At 43.5% G+C, this 22,619-nt stretch overlaps 1 protein-coding gene across 1 annotated transcript in view; it reads left to right on the plus strand.

Moving 5' to 3' along the window:
- TRPM2 (transient receptor potential cation channel subfamily M member 2) overlaps positions 1–22,619 on the plus strand; it is a 1,046,990-nt gene that overhangs the window by 74,417 nt on the left and 949,954 nt on the right. The window contains exons 4-6 of the mRNA XM_073646321.1: positions 4,611–4,693; positions 12,964–13,135; positions 13,738–13,740. Coding sequence (XP_073502422.1) covers positions 4,611–4,693; positions 12,964–13,135; positions 13,738–13,740 — 258 coding nt within the window. The remainder of the gene's footprint in view (positions 1–4,610; positions 4,694–12,963; positions 13,136–13,737; positions 13,741–22,619) is intronic.

Genomic DNA, 22,619 nt, shown 5'->3' on the forward strand with positions numbered 1-22,619 from the left:
GCGTATATTCCTACAATTGCCCTGATGGTGGTCCAGGATATGGGAGGCCACAGAAGTAAGGGTCTTACCCTTTTCAAGGTCAGAGATTGATTGTTGATAAATACTTCTCAATCCTTGTAATGTCTGCCGCACGCATACCTGGTTACACGGGCAAATAATAGCATAAACCACGGACCTCGTTTTACAGTTAATGTAAGATTTAAAAGGGAAATGCAGGAAGTCCAGAAGGTTAGTAAAGCTGTCTAAAGTAGTGTGCATATACTGACATATGCTGCAGTCTCCACAAGGAAAAGAGCCCCTCAAAGTTATACTCTGATTCATTTTGTGAGTCTCAAAAAGTGACTTTTGGTCAAGATATCCCCAAGATTAGGTGTTTTCCTTGCTGTCAATAGTGGGAGATCATGGACCACAGATGTATTTTATTTGTCTGTAGTCAAAATGCCCCATTGATTTTGTAAGGTGACTCTTACCTGACTCTACTGGTCAACAGAAGTTTGGTATCCTGATGTTTGCATTTTGGTATGAGCAGGGATTCCTGTGTCTAGGATCTGGCCCTTTGGAAGGCTGTGAGGTTTGCGACCTGCCTTCGAAAATCCACATCTCGAATGCAGTTACGTCTGGTTCTTAAGAACTGTCCCATTGAAACCTCCTTCTTGGTGTGTAGAGGGTGGAAACTCCCAAGCTGAAGGAGGCTATTCATAGCCGTCTGTTTGTGGTATAGGTCCATAAGGAGATGGTTATCCTGGACAGAGACAGTGAGGTCAAGGAAGGTGGCTGAGGTGGTAGATAGTGTATGTCAGGAAAATGTTAAGAGCGCTGGAGTTCGGAAAGTCAAAAAACTCCCCATGCTCTTGCCTGTCCATACCAAAAACACATTGTCAATATATCGGTACCATGATTGAATTTGCTTACCGTACCAACAGGAGGGAAAGACTACCATGGCTTTCCACCATCCGAGAAAAATGTTCGCGAAAGCAGGGTCGTATCAGGCCTCCATGGCCACACCGGATGTCTGGCGGTAGTAGGAACTGTCAAAGAGAACGTAATTATGGTGTAGGATGAAATTGAGAAGATCGATAATAAATGAGTCATGCATGCGGTCTGACCCTGTTTGCTGGCCCAAAAAGAAAGTGACCGCCTTTATACCATCTGTATGGTTGATGTTAGAGTATAATGACTCGACGTCATAGGCGATTATAAATGCCTCAGTCAGAATGGAGATGTCCTTGCAAATTCTGACAAAATGAGAGGTATCTTGAACATAAGATGGAAGCCTGGAAACCAAAGTATGGAGAAAGAAGTCAATATTTGTTCCAGTTTTCTCACATAGGCTCCAGATACTGGACACTAATGGGTGGCCTGGTGGTTTCGAGATTTTTTGTGAACCTTCGGTAACATGTAAAAGGTGGGCACAACTGGTGTGTTCACCCAAATGTACTTTTTCTCATTAGTAGTTATAATACCCATATTATAGGCCAAATTTAGTAATTTCTGAAATTTACAGGAAAAAGTTGGGGTAGGGCTCATACAATTGAGTGAATTCTGTAGGATACGTTAGGCATTCCAGTTTAAGACATGCTTTTACCTTTATACTACTACTAGCTATTGAACCCGTTCTATGCCCGGGTGGCAAGCATTTTTATTGGTACATTTTTAATTTTATTAATGACGCCGGAGTCAGCACGTGTGCATAACGCGCTATCCTGTGCCATTTTTTTAAAGACATTGTCTGTGAATTCACATATACAATGTCTTCAATAAAATGGCGCCGTAGTGTGGTATGCACAGGTGCTGACTCCGGCACCTCACTGCGCAGGCGTCACCCATCCCGGCTTCAGACAGAAGGATGCATCCAGCATATATAAGCTGTACTGAGAATACAGGGGGTGTACTCACTTACGCTGAGCGGTGTATATATAACTTACTGAGAATACAGGGGGGTGTACTCACTTACGCTGAGCGCTGTATGTATAACTTACTGAGAATACAGGGGGGTGTACTCACTTACACTGAGCGCTGTATGTATAACTTACTGAGAATACAGGGGGTGTACTCACTTATGATGAGCGCTGTATATATAATGTACTGAGAATACAGGGGGTGTACTCACTTACACTGAGCACTGTATGTATAACGTACTGAGAATACAGGGGGTGTATTCACTTATACTGAGTGCTGTATATATATCTGTTGAGCTGTTGCTGCTGCTGTTGCTGCTGCAGCTGGTGCTGTTGGAGTTGGTGCTGTTGCTGCTGCAGCTGTTGCATCAGCAGCTTACTTGTCTCCTGTTTTGCCAGCTGTTGCTGCTTCAGCTGTTGCTGCTGCTGCTCCCGGTGCTGCTGCAGCTGTTGCAGGTGCTACTGGTGCTGGCTTTGGACCAGGTGCTTGATCAGCTCCACCATTTTGTCTGACCGCTGTTCCATCCTTACAGCCACCTTCACCCAGGACATGCACAGTCTGTCTATCCACAGTCGTCACACTTGCTTCCTGGGGATCTTACCCGCATTTCTAATACCAATTGTGGTAGATCGGCTCACTTGGTTGTACATAGAGGTAGACATAGGAACACTGTCTCTTTAAATCTTCGGCTGGGTTTATCAAGAATGCTGCATAAAGCATAGCAATGTTAGTAAAAACAAACACGGCCTTCCTGGCCTAACAGGAAAAACAAAACATAACGTAGGGCACAATCCTTGTTGGTACGGGTAACTGCCCACTTCAGGAACAAACAACCCAATGTTATCTTTCCTTCACATGACAAAACAGCTGCAGAGCTTTCACCTCCAGGCCCTCCCCACACCAAATTCTCTAAAAGGCTGGGATTTTATCCTCTGACCTCCTCCCTCTCTACAGGTGTTTAATCACCCTAGCACTAAAGATGGATGATTAACCCCTCATTCCTTCATGTGCTGGAACATTTTTCCTATGTTTATATTACTGGAGCTAACAATCTCAGTGCTACATATCTCCCTTCCAGTACTTTGCCAGTGACTTTGTCACATATCCCCCCTCTGCCCAAAGCCTTAGGTTTTGGCACCTTCAGTCACCAAACAGGGGAGTCTAAACAGGGCATCTGCATTACCATGCAGCTTGCCAGGCCTGTGTACCACATGAAAAATACCTGTAGCTCTGAGCTTCAACTTTTGGAATGCCATCTTTGCTTCCATTGATGACTTCGTGCCCTTAAGAAGGTCAGTCAGGGGTGCAGCTATCATGGCGAAATTTGGGATACACTGCTGATAGTATCCCACCATTCCCAGAAATGTCCAAACCTGTTTCTTAAAGATCGATTTCGGCAAATTTTGGACTGCCTACACCTTATTCACTTGCGGCTTTACTTTGCTTCTTCCAATGGTATAGCCCAGGTATTTTCCCTTCTTATTCCCGATGGCACACTTCTTTGGGTTTATGGTAAACCCCCCTTTCCTCAGCGCATCCAGCATGGCCTGGACCTTCTGCAGATGACTTCCCCAATCTGAGCTGAATATCACAATATTGTCGAGGTAAGCTGCGGCGTACTTTTTGTGAAGGGCTAAGAGCCAGTCTATGGCCCTCTGGAAGGTAGCCTGGTCTCTTTGCAGAGCGAATGGGCTTCTGGTATACTAAAAGCAACTGTCAGATATAAAAGAGGCCGTCTTCTTCTTGGCACTTTGAGAGAGGAGAATTTGCTGTTAACCTTTCGTTATGTCCAGGGAGGTGATGTATCTGGCTGACCCTAGCTTCTCTATGAGTTCTCACTTGAAAAACACGCTGGTACGGTGTTGAAATGCTTTGTGAATAAAAAGCCTTTTCCTCAATATCAACCACTTACGTGTTAATCCAACTGAATCCAGTTAGCTAATGAAGACATAGGTACAGTGTTGAAAATGCATTTGTTTTTATATTTACCTTTTTAGAGATATGTTATATCTTTTTAATTTTGCTATAATAAAAGAATATTCTATATCCAGTTCGGATCAGGTTTTTGTAAGATAAGCGCCTACAGTACACCTATTTTGATCTTATTTCTTTGTTTGGTTGTTCACAAACACACTGATTCGTTTTTCGAGAAGGCTGTACTCTTTTACTCTGCTATCCAATCTCTGATGAAGGAAGGATGAGTATTTCTTTCACTGTAGTACTACACAGCAAAACACTCATCAGTGCAAATGCTTCTGGTCCTGCAGTTCAACCCTTCACTCACATATGGGCTCAGCTACAGTACGTGACACAGCCGAATGGATATGGATGTTGCTATATTACTTACAGCAATGAATGGGCCATAAAGCTCCATTGAGCATGACTGCTCATATGATCTGCTGATTGTTAAGGGTCTTGGATGTGAAACACCTCATTGATCATATATCCATGGCCTACAAGGATAAGTCATAAATATAAAATGGCAGATAACCAATTTCCTCATCAATATGCTGTTCCTGTGTTTCTGTACTCACAATGAATGTCATATAGAATTTGAGTGTCCCATGAGCCTAAAACTGTACCATTTCTGCTACTTGCCCATTATTCCTAGTATAATTTGCCTTATTGACTATTATTATTATTATTATTATTATTACATTATTTCCTAACTGATCCTTATTTTATGATATTTTACTATAACCTTATTGCAGGAAAATATATGCTCCTGGATTGCAGAACATATTAAAAAGAAAGAATGTATGCTTTATGTTGAAAGCTCCAAGACTGATACAAGGTATATTTTATTATTTATACATTGTTTAATACTTTTCTTTTATTTTGGTACATCCTATTGTTGGACTCTCATTTCCAGATGCTATTTTCCTGTATTTTTATACAATATACTTCATAACATTATAGTATAATAATACATATTGCATTACAGTTAGCAAATCGTGTAAATGTATTGTGCAATGCGATATTCATTTTTAAAAGGTTGGAAGACAAATGAGCAATGAGATTAAAGATGCTGAAAGTAGTGTGCACACCTTCAGAAAGATATAGTAGTGGCTGACATAGAGTATTGGACTGCAGGATATAACAGGCTTTCACATGTGATATCTGGATTGTTGCCCCTAGTACACATGCAGAATTCTAAAAAGTAAAAAAAAAAAGAACTGTTAATTAAAATATTAAACTATATTTGTATTATCACATCTTCAATGTCAATGTAATGATCACACTTTCTATATCCAGGCTATCAAATGGTATTAACTGTATAATAGACTGCATAATCAGACACCATTAGTGTCATACTAATAAGTAAGAATGCTTCTTATGTGATCAATTGATATACATATTCAATGTGTAAAGCCAATATACACTGTGTGCAGAATTATTAGGCAAGTTGTATTTTAGAGGATTATTTTTATTATTGATCAACAACTATGTTCTCAATCAACCCAAAAGACTCATAAATATCCAAGCTTAATATTTTGGAAGTTGGAGTGGGTTTTTTTTAGATTTGGCTATCTTAGGAGGATATCTGTTTGTGCAGGTAACTATTACTGTGCAGAATTATTAGCAACTTAATAAAAACGAAATATAATTCCATCTCACTTGTTTATTTTCACCAGGTAAACCAATATCAGTGCACAAAATTTATAAATAAACATTTCTGACATGCAAAAACAAAAAAATTAGTGATCAATATAGCCACCTTTCTTTATGATGACACTCAGCAGCCTTCCATCCATAGATTCTGTCAGTTGCTTGATCTGTTTTCGATCAACATTGCGTGCAGCAACCACCACAGCCTCCCAGACACTTTTCCGAGAGGTGTACTGTTTTCCCTCCCTGTAGATCTCACATTTTATGATGGACCACAGGTTCTCTATGGGGTTCAGATCAGGTGAACAAGGGGGCCATGTCATTATTTTTTTCTTCTTTTAGACCTTTACTGGCCAGCCACGCTGTGGAGTAGTTGGATGCATGTGATGGAGCGTTGTCCTGTATGAAAATCATGTTTTTCTTGAACGATACCGACTTCTTCCTGTACCACTGCTTGAAGAAGTTGCCTTCCAGAAACTGGCAATAGGTCTGGGAATTGAGCTTCACTCCATCCTCAACCTGAAAAGGTCCCACAAGTTCATCTTTGATGATACCAGCCCATACCAGTACCCCACCTCCACCTTGCTGGCGTCTGAGTCGGAGTGGAGCTCTCTGCCCTTTACTGATCCAGCCTCTGGCCCATCAAGACTCACTCTCATTTCATCAGTCCATAAAACCTTTGAAAAATCAGTCTTAAGATATTTCTTGGCCCATTCTTGACGTTTTATCTTATGTTTCTTGTTCAAAGGTGGTCGTTTTTCAGCCTTCCTTACCTTGGCCATGTCCCTGAGTATTGCACACCTTGTGCTTTTTTATGCTCCAGTAACGTTGTAGCTCTGAAATATGGCAAAACTGGTGGCGAATGGCATCTTGGCAGCTTCACGCTTGATTTTCCTCAATTCATGGGCAGTTATTTTGCGCCTTTTTTGGCCAACACGCTTCTTGCGACCCTGTTGGCTATTTGCCATGAAACGCTTGATTGTTCGGTGATCACGCTACAAAAGTTTGGAAATTTCAAGACTGCTGCATCCTTCTGCAAGACATCTCACAATTTTGGACTTTTCAGAGCCCGTCAAACCTCTCTTCTGACCCATTTTGCCAAAGGAAAGGAAGTTGCCTAATAATTAAGCACACCTTATATAGGGTGTTGATGTCATTAGTAGAGATGAGCGGTGTTCGACTAGAACTGTTCGCCAATCTCAAATTCGAGCTGTTTTGGGCGGTGTTCGAGTTGTTCGACGAACCCGAACGATTTGCAAAAAATTCGGCTGTTCGAGGTTATGTTCGATAACTGTTCGTGCACCAAAAGCGTGTCCTGCATGTCTGGCGCTATTTAGAGCACCAATCATGCAGGGATTGTCTGCCACTCACTGTAATGCCACAGCCATGGTGGTTGTGGCATTACAGTGATTGCCCAAATCGATGGGAACAGTGCCAACAGTGAAACATGAAAAGCCGGCAATTCAGCAGCGGCATACACCTGTACCCGACAATTTAGAACCGAAAGAATAGAGCTTCACACATAGATTAGATAGATATAAACATGTCAGCCACATATATACGAAGTACAGTGACAGTGTTGCTTACTGTACTTGTCATTTAGCGTAAAGGATTTATCAAAAAAAATAATAGTGTTTTCATGCACCGTCTCTTTAAAAAAGCCGGCCGGCAATTCAGCAGCGGTACCCGACAATTTATAACAGACAGAATAGAGCTTCACACATAGATTAGATAGATAGAAACATGTCAGCCACATATATACGAAGTACAGTGACAGTGTTGCTTACTGTACTTGTCATTTAGCGTAAAGGATTTATCAAAAAAAATAATAGTGTTTTCATGCACCGTCTCTTTAAAAAAGCCGGCCGGCAATTCAGCAGCGGTACCCGACAATTTATAACAGACAGAATAGAGCTTCACACATAGATTAGATAGATAGAAACATGTCAGTCACATATATATGAAGTACAGTGATAGTGTTGGTTACTGTACTTGTCATTTAGTATTAAAATAAAGGATTTATTATTAAAAAAATTGGCGTGGGGTTCCCCTTAATTTTAGGCTCTAGCGGAGGTTAAGCAGACGGCTGGGGCAGATGTTTGAAGCCTGGGAAGGGGGTAATACCCACGGAGCTTCCCAGGCTACTAATATCAGCCCCCAGCTGAATACATAGCCTTTACTAGCTATTAAAATGGGGGACCCCCCCAAAAAAATGACGTGGGGTCCCCCCTAATTTAATAGCTAGCAAAGGCTAGGCAGACAGCTGGGGGCTGATATTAATAGCCCAGGAAGGGAGCCATGAATATTGGCCCCCTCCCAGGCTAGAAACACCAGCCGTCAGCCGCCCCAGAAATGGCGCATTCATAGGATGCGCCAATTCTGGCACTTAGCCTCGCTCTTCCACGCTGCCCTGGTGCGGTGGCAGAGGGTAATAGGGTTGGGGTTGATGTCAGCTTATAATGCCAGCTGACATCAAGCCCAGGTTAGTAATGGAGAGGCGTCTATAAGACACCCCCATTACTAACCCCATAGTCAAAGTTAAAAAAAACACAAACACCCAGAATAAAGTCCTTTAATTGAAATAAAGACACAGTCCTTTATTGTTCTAAATTAAACCATACTTACCGTCACGCCCATTCCAGCTGAAGCCAACGATCTCCTGCAATAAAAGAAAAATAATAAAGCAACCTCATCCTTACCTTTCCATGGTTCCCACGACAGCTTCAGCTCTGCTACATCGAGATGACAGGCTGGACCGCAGCAGAACGCTGCCATCCAGCCTCTCATCCCGCAGACACTGAGAAGCGCAGGCTTGCTTGCGCTGCTCAGCGTCTCTCTGTGACGACATCCAGATGAGCCGAGTTCATGTCCAATGAACTCGGCTCACCTCATGCACGTCACTGACAGCGTGGGAAAATTCTCACGCTGAAGCGGTGAGTGCAGGAGAATTCTACCACGCTGTCAGTGACGTGCATAAGGTGAGCTCATGTCCAATGAACTCAGCTCACCTCCTGCACGTCACTGACAGCGTGGGAGAATTCTCCTGCACTCAGCGCTTCAGCGTGAGAATTCTCCCACGCTGAAGCGCTGAGTGCAGGAGAATTTTCCCACGCTGTCAGTGACGTGCATAAGGTGAGCTCATGTCCAATGAACTCAGCTCACCTCCTGCACGTCACTGACAGCATGGGAGAATTCTCCTGCACTCAGCGCTTCAGTGTGAGAATTCTCCCACGCTGAAGCGCTGAGTGCAGGAGAATTTTCCCACGCTGTCAGTGACGTGCATGAGGTGAGCCGAGTTCATTGGACATTAACTCGGCTCATCTGGATGCCCTCACAGAGAGACACTGTGGAGCGCAAGCAAGCCTGCGCTTCTCAGTGTCTGCGGGATGACAGGCTGGATGGCAGCGTTCTGCTGCGGTCCAGCCTGTCATCTCGATGTAGCAGAGCTGAAGCTGTCATGGGAACCATGGAAAGGTAAGGATGATGTTGCTTTATTATTTTTCTTTTATTTCAGGAGATCGTTGGCTTCAGCTGGAATGGGCGTGATGGTAAGTATGGTTTAATTTAGAACAATAAAGAATTGTGTGTTTATTTCAATTAAAGGACTTTTTTCTGGGTGTTGTGTTTTTTTTAAATACTTTACTAGAAATTCATGGTGGTCATGTCTAATATTGGCATGACCCCATGAATTTCGGGCTTAGGGCCAGCTGATAATGCCAAGCTGGCCCTAACCCCTTTATTACCCAGTGAGCCACCGCATCAGGGCCCTGGATGAGTTGGGTACAGCGCCAGAAGATGGCGCTTCTATGAACGCGCCATTTTCCGGGGTGGCTGCGGACTGCAATTTGCAGCGGGGGTGGCCCAGAAAGCTTGGGCCTCCCTGCGCTGCGGATTCCAGCCCCCAGCTGCCTAGTTGTACCTGGCTGGACACAAAAACAGGGCGAAGCCCCACGTCAATTTTCTTTAAATTATTTCATGAAATAATTAAGAAAAAAAGGGCTTCCCTATATTGTTGTGTCCGGCCAGGTACAAATAGGCAGCTGGTGGTTGGGGGCAGCCCGTTCCTGCCTGCTGTACCTGGCTGGACACAAATATAGTGCGAAGCCCCACGTCAATTTTTTTTAAATTATTTCATGAATTTCCTGAAATAATTTAAAAAAATTGAAGTGGGGCTTCGCACTATATTTGTGTCCAGCCAGGTACAGCAGGCAGGAACGGGCTGCCCCCATCCACCAGCTGCCTATTTGTACCTGGCCGGACACAACAATATAGGGAAGCCCTTTTTTTCTTAATTATTTCATGAATTTCATGAAATAATTAAAAAAAATTGAAGTGGGGCTTCGCACTATATTTGTGTCCAGCCAGGTACAGCAGGCAGGAACGGGCTGCCCCCATCCACCAGCTGCCTATTTGTACCTGGCCGGACACAACAATATAGGGAAGGCCTTTTTTTCTTAATTATTTCATGAATTTCATGAAATAATTAAAAAAAAAGTACGTGGGGCTTCGCCCTATTTTTGTGTCCAGCCAGGTACAACTAGGCAGCTGGGGGCTGGAATCTGCAGCGCAGGGAGGCCCAAGCTTTCTGGCCCCCCCTCCGCTACAAATTGCAGTCCGCAGCCACCCCGGAAAATGGCGCGTTCATAGAAGCGCCATCTTCTGGCGCTGTACCCAACTCATCCAGGGCCCTGGTGCGGTGGCTCACTGGGTAATAAAGGGGTTAGGGCCAGCTTGGTATTATCAGCTGGCCCCAAGCCCAAAATTCATGGGGTCACGCCAGTATTAGACATGACCGCCATGAATTTCTAGTAAAGTATTTAAAAAAAACACAACACCCAGAATAAAGTCCTTTAATTGAAATAAAGACACAATTCTTTATTGTTCTAAATTAAACCATACTTACCATCACACCCATTCCAGCTGAAGCCAACGATCTCCTGCAATAAAAGAAAAATAATAAACCAACCTCATCCTTACCTTTCCATGGTTCCCACGACAGCTTCAGCTCTGCTACATCGAGATGACTGGCTGGACCGCAGCAGAACGCTGCCATCCAGTCTGTCATCCCGCAGACACTGAGAAGCGCAGGCATGCTTGCGCTCCTCACTGTCTCGCTGTGACGGCATCCAGATGAGCCGAGGTCATGTCCAATGAACTCGGCTCACCTCATGCACGTCACTGACAGCGTGGGAAAATTCTCACGCTGAAGTGCTGAGTGCAGGAGAATTCTCCCACGCTGTCAGTGATGTGCATGAGGTGAGCTCATGTCCAATGAACTCAGCTCACCTCCTGCACGTCACTGACAGCGTGGGAAAATTCTCCTGCAATCAGCGCTTCAGCGTGAGAATTTTCCCACGCTGTCAGTGACGTGCATGAGGTGAGCTGAGTTCATTGGACATGAACTCGGCTCATCTGGATGTCGTCACAGAGAGACGCTGAGCAGCGCAAGCAAGCCTGCGCTTCTCAGTGTCTGCGGGATGACAGGCTGGATGGCAGCGTTCTGCTGCGGTCCAGCCTGTCATCTCGATGTAGCAGAGCTGAAGCTGTCGTGGGAACCATGGAAAGGTAAGGATGAAGTTGCTTTATTATTTTTCTTTTATTGCAGGAGATCGTTGGCTTCAGCTGGAATGGGCGTGATGGTAAGTATGGTTTAATTTAGAACAATAAAGGATTGTGTCTTTATTTCAATTAAAGGACTTTATTCTGGGTGTTTGTGTTTTTTTTAACTTTGACTATGGGGTTAGTAATGGGGGTGTCTTATAGACGCCTCTCCATTACTAACCTGGGCTTGATGTCAGCTGGCATTATAAGCTGGCATCAACCCCAACCCTATTACCCCCTGCCACCGCACCAGGGCAGCGTGGAAGAGCGAGGCTAAGTGCCAGAATTGGCGCATCCTATGAATGCGCCATTTCTGGGGCGGCTGACGGCTGGTGTTTCTAGCCTGGGAGGGGGCCAATATTCATGGCTCCCTTCCTGGGCTATTAATATCAGCCCCCAGCTGTCTGCCTAGCCTTTGCTAGCTATTAAATTAGGGGGGACCCCACGTCATTTTTTTGGGGGGGTCCCCCATTTTAATAGCTAGTAAAGGCTATGTATTCAGCTGGGGGCTGATATTAGTAGCCTGGGAAGCTCCGTGGGTATTACCCCCTTCCCAGGCTTCAAACATCTGCCCCAGTCGTCTGCTTAACCTCCGCTAGAGCCTAAAATTAAGGGGAACCCCACGCCAATTTTTTTAATAATAAATCCTTTATTTTAATACTAAATGACAAGTACAGTAACCAACACTATCACTGTACTTCATATATATGTGACTGACATGTTTCTATCTATCTAATCTATGTGTGATGCTCTATCTTTCTGTTCTAAATTGTCGGGTACCGCTGCTGAATTGCCGGCCGGCTTTTTTAAAGAGACAGTGCATGAAAACACTATTATTTTTTTAAATAAATCCTTTACACTAAATGACAAGTACAGTAAGCAACACTATCACTGTACTTATTATATATGTGACTGACATGTTTCTATCTATCTAATCTATGTGTGAAGCTCTATTCTTTCTGTTCTAAATTGTCGGGTACCGCTGCTGAATTGCCGGCCGGCTTTTTTAAAGAGACAGTGCATGAAAACACTATTATTTTTTTAAATAAATCCTTTACACTAAATGACAAGTACAGTAAGCAACACTATCACTGTACTTATTATATATGTGACTGACATGTTTCTATCTATCTAATCTATGTGTGAAGCTCTATTCTTTCTGTTCTAAATTGTCGGGTACAGATGCTGAATTGCCGGCCGGCTTTTTTAAAGAGACGGTGCATGAAAACACTAATATTTTTTTTAATAAATCCTTTACACTAAATGACAAGTGCAGTAACCAACACTGTCACTGTGCTTCTTATATGTGTGACTGACATGTTTCTATCTATCTAATCTATGTGTGATACTCTATTCCTTCTTGTCTAAATTGTCGGGTACCGGTGTATGCCGCTGCTGAATTTGCCGGCCGGCTTTTTTAAAGAGAGTGTCTTCTGAGCAGTTTGTCAGCTTTTGGACACCTTTGCAGGTGTTTTCTATGTGTTTCTATGTGTTTTTGTTTGCCTGCCATTGGTTTTAACGGTGTTCGACGGTGTTCTAAGGTGTTCGACGAACAGTTCGACGAACAGTTCCTCGAACATCCCGGTGTTCGACGAACCGAACCGAACCCGAACACTACGGGGTTGGCTCAACACTAGTCATTAGTCAACACCCCTCCTCATTACAGAGATGCATATCACCAGATTTACTTAATTGGTAGTTGGCTCTCAAGCCTATGCAGCTTGGAGTAGGACAACATGTATAAAAAGTATCAAAGTGATCAAAATACTAATTTGCCTAATAATTCTGCACACAGTGTGGTGTAGTTTATCGTAGTATGATTTCATTAAACGTCTCACATTTCTTGTATAACAGAAACAGTGTCTGTATGTGTGGATACTCAAAAGACCAACATATAGATGCAGCTACAATAACAAAGCCATTCCAAAGCAAGGGAACATGGGACATAAATGAACATGTAAAGGAGATTCCTACAGATGCATTTGGAGACATCAACTTTAATGGACTGGGTCCCAGAATTGGAAAGGTTTGTTCTGTGATGACACTCCTAGTATTATATCATTTTTATCTAAATGGAACTTTTTTCATTATAAATTTTATTATTAATATGTCAGTAATCTTGAAAAAATATGTCTTAAAGCCCTTTCATTCCAAACACATTAAGCCTCCTCATTTTTTATTCACCATCAAAATGGCAAAAAAATATTTAATTGATTTACAAAAATGACAATTGAATAAAATAAATAAATACTAAAATGTATATCAAATAAGAGGTCAGAGGTCAGTTTCAAAACTGGGTACTATCAAGAAAATGTAGATCCCAACCTACTGTCTCCTCCCCGTTCCTGTAGAATGTAAGCCCGCAAGGGCAGGGACCTCTTCCTTCTGTATCAGGCTATCATTGTTAGTTTATTTACTGTAAATGATATCTGTATTAGGTATGTAACCCCTTCTTATGTACAGCACCATGGAATAAAAAAAAATATATAAATAATAATAATAATAATAATAATATCTGTACACAGTGAGGCCTAATGTGCATGTTTAGAGAGTTGTTTCATAAAGACAACTGCTATTCATATATTTATATATAAAAAAGGCAGACCAGCACCTCCAAACAGAATAAAGCAAGTATGAACAGGTGCATGCTGCTATGACTGCATAATATGCAAGCAAAAGAATACAGCAGCTAAGTGCTAAGATGTATGCAGACATTGAATACATGAAATATAATCTGCATAACATGCCTCCTATGGACCAAAATCCTTCATATTTAAAGGGCAGGTAGGATCCAGCACTAGTTACAAACAGCCTTAGGTGATGGGAGAACTGCTCAGTCAGATAATGAGGCAGTCACAACCTCCAATAGTATATTACAAAAAAATGAAAAACTGACTGAGCACTCCTCCAATCAGCCCAAGGCCTCTTTCAAATGTCCTGATAATTCTGGTACTCGAAAAACCAGAACTGGAGATATCCGTGTCCTTGTGTACCTGTGTGATATACGTGTGGCAACCATGTGCCACCCGTGTGTTGCATCAGTATCACACGTACCGGCGCCTGGAAATCAGCGGTACAGTTCGCGCTGTTCCCAAGAGCCGGGTGCTGGAGGCATGTTTCATCTTTGTCCCCTGCTTGTGCTGCGATCAGCGCGAGCAAGGGACAATGTTGAGAGTTGTATTCTGCCCCTGCTGTCTACATAGAGTGTAAAATTAAGAAAAAATAAAAAACACATTATATTCACCTTTACACCTAATTCCCTGAAGCCATTGTACTGGTCACTACAATATACTGGTCACTACTACAGCAGTTTGCAATTTTCACTCAGCTACATCCACTGCTGGTTGTTTCTGGAAAACACCCATTGAGTCAAAATTGTCACTACACCTGTAGATAAATTCCCAAAGGGGTATAATTTCTAAAATGGGGTCACTTGAGGGGGGATTCTGCTCTTCTAGCACTTAGGGGCTCTGTACATAGAGTGCGTGAACTATTCTAGGAAAGTCTACACTCCAGGAGTCAAATAGTGCTTCCTCCCTCAAGAGTCTAGCCGTGTGGCTAAGCAGGACTGTACAGCCACATATGGGGTATTACCACATTCAGGAGAAATTTTGATGACATTTTACCCACTTTCCTGTGTAAAAATGTAAAATTTGAGGCTAAAACAAAATTTTTGTTGTAAAAATGTAATTATTTTTTCTTCACTGCCCAATGGTATAAAATTCCATGACACACCTGTAGTGTCAATATGATCACTGCACCCCTATATAAATTTGTTGAGAGGTTTAGTTTGTAAAATGGGGTCACTTATGGGGGGTTCTGCTGTTCTGGCACCTCAGGGGCTCTGTCAGTGTGACATGGCACCCTCAAACCAGTCCAGCAAAATCTGCACTGTAATGTGGTGCTTCTTCCCTTCTAAGCTTTGTGTAATGCACACGCCCGGGCTGAGTGGCGTGTGCGTGTATATGTAGTGATTCCACTGGACTGTGCCGGACAGTGAATGCCTGGAGGGGCGTAACTAAGTATTCACCCGATCCGACCAGGGTCGCACGACGGCATACGATGCCAGTGCACCAAGGAGGAACCGAGCAGAGGGACCAGGTGCTACTCCAGGACAGACCCCGGACACGGCTGTTGACCCACACAGGGGAATACAGGAACAGGCAGGTTAGGCTGGCACATAGACTGCTGGGTATAGGCAGACACGGCTGGTATGCAGACTGGCGAATGCTGGTAAGCACGACTGGTATGCAGGCAGGGAGGTACTGGCAGGTACGACAGGTTGGAGCACCGAGTGGATAGGACCCAGTACAGACTGGGACTCAGGAACAGAACCGCAGATGCGGTGGACAAACACAGCAGAGTGAGGCCGCCCAGAGCGGCGAGCAAGAGCAGAACAAGACGAGACCGCCTGGAGCGGTGAGCGAGAGAAGAGCAGGACAAGGCCGCCTGGAGCGGTGAGCAAGAGGAGCAGGACGAGACTGCCGAAGCAGCGAGCAAAGGGTCAGAGCAGAGCGTAAACCACAGGAGCGGTGAGCAAGGCAGAGCAGAGCGTAAACCGCAGGAGCGGTGAGCAAGGCAGAGCAGAGCGGAAACCGCTGGAGTGGTGAGCAAGGCAGAGCAGGCAAGAACCGCCGAAGCGGTGAGCAAGGCAGAGCAGGCAAGAACTGCCGGATCGGTGAGCAAGGCAGAGCAGAGGGGACAGGGCTCTGTTCACACGGAACAGACTGGAAGGGAGAGGCAGAACCAGATACACACAAGATACTTGCAATGAAGTAGCGAGTGGACTCTAAACTCACAAACGGGAATACAGGGACAACGAGTAGGTGTTAGGTACGGGATCAGATTCTGCAGGAAAAGGGAAGGTACAGACATAGAGAAAAACAGGTAACAGGCTAGGAGAGTATTCAGACAAGAACAGACACAGCAGCAAGATACAGGAGCGGTTCTAGGTATGCAGCCCCTAGAAGGTGGAACGAACAGGCTAGGAGCGTGTTCAGACAGGAACAGGCAAGATACAGGAACGGGTCTAGGTATGCAGCCCCTAGAAGGTGGAAAGAACAGGCTAGGAGCGTGTTCACACTGGCCTGGAAATACAGCCTACAGGATAGGCAGAAGACAACAGGCTAGAAGATAGTTCAGACAGGACACAGTTCAGACACGGGAACTGATAACGCAAGGCAGGAAACATAGACAGGACCTGGCACATCAGTGACTAGAAGCCAACTGACAGAATACAATGCTCAGGCAAGGATTCCAGGAAAGAGCTGGGTTAAATACCAGGTGACAGACAGCAATAGGCTGAGGACGCACAAGGGGTGTGCCCGCAGCAGCTACAAGAAGCAGGAAGTGATCGGGCGCCGCCCTTAAGCAGAAGAAACAGAGGCAAGCAGACAGCATGGAGGAAAGCCAGAGTGATAGTCTGGACTGGAAATCAAGTGCGCGCTCTTGCACAGTGGGAGATGGACCACTATGCAAGGACGCCAACAGGTATGTTACACTTTGCACTGTGCCTGAAAAGTATTAACTAATTACATGTAGGGTATTTGCGCATTCAGGTAAAAATGGATCTCAGTTTGTTGTAAAAATTTCTCCTGTTAGAAAAAATATAAACTTGGGGCTAAAACAACATTTTAGTGGTAAAAATGTAATTTATTATTTCTTCACTGCCCAATGGTGTAAAATTCTGAGGCACATGTGGTGTCAATATGATCCCTGCACTCCTAGATGAATTCATTGGGGGGATGTAGTTTGTAAAATGGGGTCACGTAGGAGTTACTGTTGTTCTGCCACATATGGTGAATCTGTGTACTCAGGAAAACTTGCACAACAAATTTTGGGGTCCATTTTCTCCTGCTATCCTTGTGAAAATGCAAAATTTGTGGCTAAAAAACATTTTTGTGGGAAAAATGTGATTTTTTTTTATTTTCACATCTTAATGTTATAAACTTTCTGTGAAGCACCTGGGAGTTCAAGGTGCTCATCACACATCTTGATAAGTTCCCTTAGGGGACTAGTTTCTGAAATGGTGTCAATTGTGGGCGGTTTCTACTGTTTAGGCACATCAAGGGCTTTCCAAACGCGACATGGAGTCCGCTAATTATTCCAGCAAATTTTACATTCAAAAAATTCAAATGGATGGTGCTCCTTCTCTTCCGAGCCCTGCCTTGCACCCTAACAGTAGTTTCTCCTTAGATATGGCATATCGGCGTACTCAGGAGAAATTGCACAACAAATTGTATGGTGCAATTTTTCTTTTTACCAAAATTGTGTCAATTGTGGGCAGTTTCCACTGTTTTGGCGCATCAAGGGCTCTCCAAACGCCACATGGCGGCCACTAATTATTCCATCAAATTTTACATCCCTTCCAAGCTCTGTTGTGTGCCCAAACAGTGGTTTCCCCCACATATGGGGTATCGACATGCTCAGGAGAAATTTCACAACAATTTTTGGGGTCCATTTTTTCCAGTTACCCTTGAAAAAATATAAAAATTGAGTCTAAAGTAAAATTTTTGTGAAAAAATGTTAAATGTTAATTTTTTATCCACATTCCAAACATTCCTGTGAATCACCTAAAGGGTTAATAAACTTCTTGAATGTGGTTTTGAGCACCTTGAGGGGTGCACTTTTTAGAATGGTGTCAGTTTGGGGTATTTTCTGTCATATAGACCCCTCAAAATCACTTCAAATGTGATGTGGTCCCTAAAAATGTAAATTTTGTTGGAAAAATGAGAAATTGCTGGTCAACTTTTAACCCTTATAACTTCCTAACAAAAAAAAATATTTCAAAAATTGTGCTGATGTAAAGTAGACATGTGGAAAATGTTATTTATTAACTATTTTGTGTGACATATCTCTGATTTAAGGGCATAAGAAGTCAAAGTTTGAATATTGCAAAATTTTCAAAATTTTCGACATTTTTTTTCACAAATAAATGTCATATAGAAGAAATTTTACCACTCTCATGAAGTACAATATGTCACGAAAAAACAGTCTCAGAATCAGTGGGATCTTTTGAAGTGTGCCAGAATTATTACCTCATAAAGTGACAGTGGTCAGAAGTGTAAAATTTGGCCTGGTCATGAAGGTCTAAACAGCCTTGTGGGGTAAAGTGGTTCATGGTTGGCGAGATGTTCTTTTCCTGAAATTCTGTGCCCGTTTTTCTCCACAGATACCTTTTTTTAAATTGTGGCCAAATAGTTGTAGTTTAACCTTATTGGTCTACAGGACTTGTTTCCAAAATGCAGACTTGTTTAGATGTTCTTTTGCATACTTCTGATGCTGAATTTTATAGTGAGGATGCAGGTTTTCTTCTGATGACTATTGCTTGAACTCCATATTTATGAAGGTGTCTCTGAACAGTAGAACAATGGACCACAACTCCAGAGTTTGCTAAATCTTTCTGAAGGTCTTTTGCAGTCAAGCTGGGGTTCTGATTTTCCTCTCTAGCAATCCGACGAGCAGCTCTCACCGAAATTTTGCATGGTCTTCCAGACATTATCTTGACCTCCACTGTTCCTGTTAACTGCCATTTTTTAATTACATTTCGAACTGAGGAAACTTGAAAAAGCTTTTCTATCTCCACCATTTTCATTTTCTGAGTGCTAGGTAGCTGCTTAGAATAACCCATGACTGCTATTTTTTGGTACAAGGTTAGAGGAGGCTGGGTTTTTAAATAATTGGGAAATTTGCATCACCTGGCCTTTCTTAATGATGATAGTGAATAAGCCATAACCCTAACAGGCTAATTAAGGTCTGAAACCTTTGTCAAAGTTAGCTTACCACACTTTAGCATCAGCCCATTTTTCTTTTTGTAATTTTTAAAATGTAAAAAATTACAATATATTATTTTTTTGCCTAAAATACAAAGTAAATGTGTAATTTTTAACTTTTGGCCCTTTAGAGATAATTTAATCTTTAACTTTCTTAGCTATTCACAGTAGCAGTTATTTTGACCAGGGGAGCCCAAGTTTTTACACGCCACTGTATATATGGAGATGGCCACACTTAGTATGCACCTGTACACACCATTTTTCTGTTTAGAAGTGACAGTCATTCTTTTGATATTTATTAAAATTAACATACTGAATAAAATCTGGTATGGTCGCTAAGATTATTAGCAGAAAAAATGTATTGTTCCTCATACCAAGCAACAAAAAAAATGCCATTAATTCCTTTCTCTTTTTTGGACAGCCTGATTATACTTCCTTCTACTATTCTGACACACCAGCAGATTGATGTATTATCCAGAGGACTCAACTTTGTCCTCATGCAAGATTTTGATTTTAGATTTGCTCGAGCGCTGACTGTTAAAAGACACTTTCATATCACCAATTTATCTGCGGTTTCTATGGACACAACTAATGAAGATCGTTCTTCCCTACAGGATAATGCTAATGCTGGTATGCTGTTTAAAGACCAATATGTATTATTAGTACTAGATGATTTATCTAAGGAATGTAATGATGAAGATTTGATTGATTTTTCACATGTTAATATAAAACCTCTAATCCTCATTATTATCCAAAAAAATCCCGTGCTTTGAATTGCTTCCAGTCTCTAGTTGAGCAAGATTTGAGAAGGCTCCTTCTTGATTCTGCTGCATCGGGGACATTGCATGAAAATCGTAGTCAAAAAGAAAAATCTGCTCTCAAATAATTAGGCCAAAACTCTGGATTAATCATTAGTAGTGATAAGTGAGCACTAAAATGCTCGAGTACTCATTGCTCGGTCCGAGTGATGAGCCAATGTAAGTCTATGGGAAACTCGAGCATTTTTCCAGCGGCTCCGTCCAGCGGTCTGCAGAGGGCCTAAAAATTGCCCAAATCGATGGGAACAGTGCTCACATGACATGGGAGCAGCATGGGGAAGACCCCTGGAAGCATTTCTGACTTCCAGGTCACTGCTGTCAACAACGTTTTCAGAGGTATTACGCCACTTTTACGGACTCACAATAAAACATGTAAAAACTAAAACAAAATGGATTTTCCTGGGAAATATGTTAAAGAACATCCTTTCAAGGGTAATGACTGATATATAAGGCAAAATAAATAACCAAAAACAAAAATGCTCCTCCACACCTTGGGCTATGTCCATGCGTAGCGTTTTTGATGCTTTTTTGCACTTTTGCATTGTTTTCAACCAAGACAAATGCATTCACTGGGAAATGTCATTTTAACATTTTACAACCTTATCTGGCCATGTGGTGTGTGACACATCATCAGACACATGCACACAGTGCTGAAAAGACATGGGAACAGCATGGGGAAGACCCCTGGATCATCTCTGACTCCCAGGTCACTGCCTAAAAGTGTGCCCATGATAAGTGATCCTTGGCGCATGCGAAGATGCCTCCCGCCATGCACCTGTTGTTGCAGACTTGCAACAATCACCGTCAACGTCCTTGTCCCAGCACAGCGTTCAGTTGTCCCTACCCTATTCCTTGGAATGCAAGCACAAGTATGCAGCCAGCCAGCCACCCACCCACTCACAGGCTGCAATACTATTCTGCCAAATTTTTGACAACTGCTTGCACTTGAAATGTGGACTTTTAGGCTCGTGGAGGAGGAAGCTGTCCACAATCTCATGGCGGCAGAGGCCAGGTGTTCATCGTCGGTCCCCAGCAGCCACTATTTCTCCCGGTGTCGTCTCCACCTTCCACAAGCATGGGTCCCACAACATTACCCGTGCCCTCCCCAGTGCACTTACTGGGAAGGACCACCTAACAACAAACACGTGGACAGGTGAATGTTGCCAGGGATGGTACGGAGCCATTCCTCATTAAAAATGCAGCCATAGAGTGTCCGGGAACCTTCCCACACACTTTTCTTAGCCATGGCTGCTTCTCGGCAGAGTTGGACGCATTGTCACGGATGTGTCAGAGGTGACAGACAGTCGCCCTGCAGTGGTTTGCAGGAGATCTCCATGTTTGGCAATGCAGACAGCTGCCTAGATAGGAGACTGTGTTTAGGACCCAGCGACTACCTCCCGGTTACTCATTTCTACTTGGAATTTGGCTGAAGCAGCATCACGTCTTCTCTGGAGTCTCGAGGCCATGTGACCTGTTGGAGTTCTTCTAAAGCTAAGTTATTATTCCCCTGTGTTGTCTTCCCCTTTTGTCTTTAGAGTGCTAGCGGAGGTTGACTAGTGCTCATCTCCTTCCACCCCCAGCTATAGCCTTACGCCAGGGATAGTAGGGCGAGGCACGTGATCAACGACAGCTGTAGAGGCTGTATAGGGACGTTAGGGGGAGACAGGGTGACGCTAATCCAGATTAGGAGGTCACCTCTTCCCCCTTTCCATAGTGTCTGGGCTTCCTTTCCCTTTCCCCTCTCTGCTGCACTCACACCTGGCGTGACATGCATTAAGCATGTTATCTTCAGCACAGTCTGTTGCCGCTTGGCGAAGGGAGTGCTGCAGTGCTTTCAGCTTGTGACTGATGTGGTCTTTCGGAGATGGAGGCTGAACTGGAGGAGGAGGTGCAGGAGCTGAACAATGTGATTACATTGAGGTTACATTGGCGACTCTGGTTTTTATACTAAAGAAAGATCCTACTGTGTTTTTTTTTTACATTATTTTTCAAGACAAATGCATTCACCGGGAAATGTCATTTTAACATTTTACAACCTCTGGCCATGTGGTGTGTGACACATCATCAGACACATCCTGTTTCATTTATGATGGAGGGACTCTGAAAGTCACAAACCTATTTTTATAGGGCCATCAGGCGGCCCTTACTATTCTTAAAGGGCCAGCAGTCGGCCCTCGCTATTGTTAGAGAGCCATCAGCCGGCTATGCTTTGTTGTTCCCATTATTAACGAGTGGGTCTCCTATACTGTTATTGCATATGCAGTGACTGCAAAGGCTGCCAAAAATTTGGAGGCACTCCAATGTCCCTTGCAAAAGACGTAGAGGTCAGGGAGCCTACTAAAAACAATGTTCCCATTATTAGGAAGTTGGTCTCCCATAGTGTTTGCCTATGCAGTGAAGCAACGGCTGCCAAAAATTTGGAGGCACTCCAATGCCCCTTGCAAGAGACATAGAGGTCAGAGAGCCTTCTAAATACAATGTTCCCATTATTAGGAACTGGTTCTCCCATAGTGTTTGCCTATGCAGCACAGCATGTTTCCGCTTGGCCGAGGCAGTGCTTGCAGCTTGCGACTGATGTGGTCATTTCGGAGATGAATGCTGAAGAGGAGGAGGAGGTGCAGGAGCTGTAGAATGTGGGGGCAACCCTGATTGACCCAGGGCCCGCAATCCTTGGCATCGGGAGGATGTGTTCCGTCCCAAGGTCCGACTGGGTCCCAGCTTCCACTATGTTAACCCAACCCAGTGTGCCGTCAGCGAGATGTACCGTCCCTGCCCACAAGCACTTGTCCCCATGTCCATGGTTAGGTAGACTTTCCCAGTAACTGTGTTGTTGAGGGCACGGCTAATGTTGTCGGACATGTTCTTGTGTAATGCGGGGATGGCACACAGGGAGAAATAGTGGCAGCTAGGGTCCGAATAC

This window comes from Phyllobates terribilis, unplaced genomic scaffold (genome assembly GCF_046119375.1).
Source record: "Phyllobates terribilis strain yellow unplaced genomic scaffold, ASM4611937v1 Scaffold_9__5_contigs__length_417890890, whole genome shotgun sequence".
NCBI lineage: Eukaryota > Metazoa > Chordata > Amphibia > Anura > Dendrobatidae > Phyllobates > Phyllobates terribilis.